Below are 1,553 nucleotides of genomic sequence, written 5' to 3'. Positions count from 1 at the left end.
CTTGGGGGGGGGTCCCAGGGTGCTTCAAAGGGTGCCATGGACATTTTTGGGGGTCCCGGGGTGTTTCAAGGGGTCCCATGTGTGTTTTGGGGGGTCACCAGAGTGGTTTGGGAAGGTCCTGGGGTATTTCAAGGGGGTCCCTGGGGCGTTCAAGGGATCCCATGGGCATTTTGGGGGGGATCCCTGGGGTGTATTGGGTGGTCTCCAGGGTGCTTCTGGGGGTCTCCAGGGTGTTCAAGATGTCCCTGGGATGGTTTTGGGGGGTCCCCAGAGTGTTTGGAGCGGTCCCTGGGGTGTTTTGGGCTATCCCATGGGTGTTGGGGGGTCCCTGGGGTGTTTTGGATCCTCTCCACACCACTTTTCCCCCCAAACCAGCATTTCCAATCCCTTCTGAGCTGTTTCCCCCCCTGTAATTCCAACCCCACTGGTGGAGTTTTGGGATGTTTCCCCCCAGTTTGGGCCACGGGGCTGGGTCCCCCAACCCATGGGGGTGACAGTGGGGGTGTCCCCCCCCTCTCCATCAGGTGTTTGAGCGGGGGCTTCAGTCCATCCCCCTCAGCATGGACCTGTGGATCCATTACATTTCCTACCTCCAATCCACCCTGGACATGAACCTTCCCGAATCCATCCAGAAGATCCGCAGGTGAGCGCCGGGAGAAGCCGATGGTGGCGCTGGCAGCGCCTGGTTCTCCTCTTCCTCCTCCTCCTCCTCATCCCCATCCTCGTATGAACCTTCCCGAATCCATCCAGAAGATCCGTGGGTGAGCGCCAGGAGAAGCCGATGGTGGCTCCGGCAGTGCCCGGTTCTTCTCTTCCTCCTCCTCCTCCTCATCCTCATCTCTTCCCCATCCTCATCCTCGTCTCCTCCCCGTCAGCGTCTTCGAGGCGGCGGTGGCAGCAGCCGGGATGGATTTCCGCTCGGATAAACTCTGGGAACTCTATGTGGAATGGGAACGGGAACAAGGAGACCTTCGTGCCGTCACCGGGATCTATGACCGGGTCCTCTCCATGCCAACCCAACTGTACAACCATCACTGGGAGAAGTACGTGAGCCCTGACTCCAGCACCAGAACATCCCTATGGAATATTTCCTGGCTTCACGCTGGGAATTCCCTCACTCCCACCACCAAATCCTTGCTGGTTTTGGGGCGTCCCCCTTCATGATCCCTCCTGTCCCCTCACAGATTCAAGGAACATGTTCTCCACAACCCCCCCAAAGACATCTTATCCCCAGAGGAGCTCCTCTGGGTCCAATCCAAGCTGGCCACCGATCCCGTGCCAAAGCCTCCGGAGCCGGAGGGGACGGAAGTGCCACCGGGAGAGGATTTGCCGCCCGGCGTGGAGGGGAAGGCGGCAGCGGCAGCTGTGAACGCTCAGGTAGGCACCAAAGCAGGGATCCCAATGGGGGTCGGGGGGTTGTTAGGTGGGTTCCACCCACATCCCGCTCCATTTCCAGGAGGATCTAGACCAGGAAAAGATCCGGGAGCTGGTGATTTCCATGCGGCAGCAAATCTACGCTCAGAACGAGGCAGAAGTCAGCAAACGCTGGAACT

The 1,553-nt window shown here is 59.4% G+C and overlaps 1 protein-coding gene across 1 annotated transcript in view; it reads left to right on the top strand.

Annotated features, from left to right (window-relative positions):
- The window catches only part of LOC104411481 (pre-mRNA-processing factor 39-like), a gene marked incomplete at both ends in the record, with an annotated part of 2,382 nt that overhangs the window by 582 nt on the left and 247 nt on the right, over positions 1–1,553 (top strand). The window contains 4 exons of the mRNA XM_010021904.1: positions 525–643; positions 876–1,043; positions 1,185–1,377; positions 1,457–1,551. Of these exons, the coding sequence (XP_010020206.1) occupies positions 525–643; positions 876–1,043; positions 1,185–1,377; positions 1,457–1,551 (575 nt within the window). The remainder of the gene's footprint in view (positions 1–524; positions 644–875; positions 1,044–1,184; positions 1,378–1,456; positions 1,552–1,553) is intronic.

The sequence above is a fragment of the Nestor notabilis genome, unplaced genomic scaffold (assembly GCF_000696875.1).
Source record: "Nestor notabilis isolate BGI_N333 unplaced genomic scaffold, ASM69687v1 scaffold16899, whole genome shotgun sequence".
NCBI classification, from domain to species: domain Eukaryota; kingdom Metazoa; phylum Chordata; class Aves; order Psittaciformes; family Psittacidae; genus Nestor; species Nestor notabilis.
This window is presented reverse-complemented; position numbering and strand designations above follow the sequence as displayed.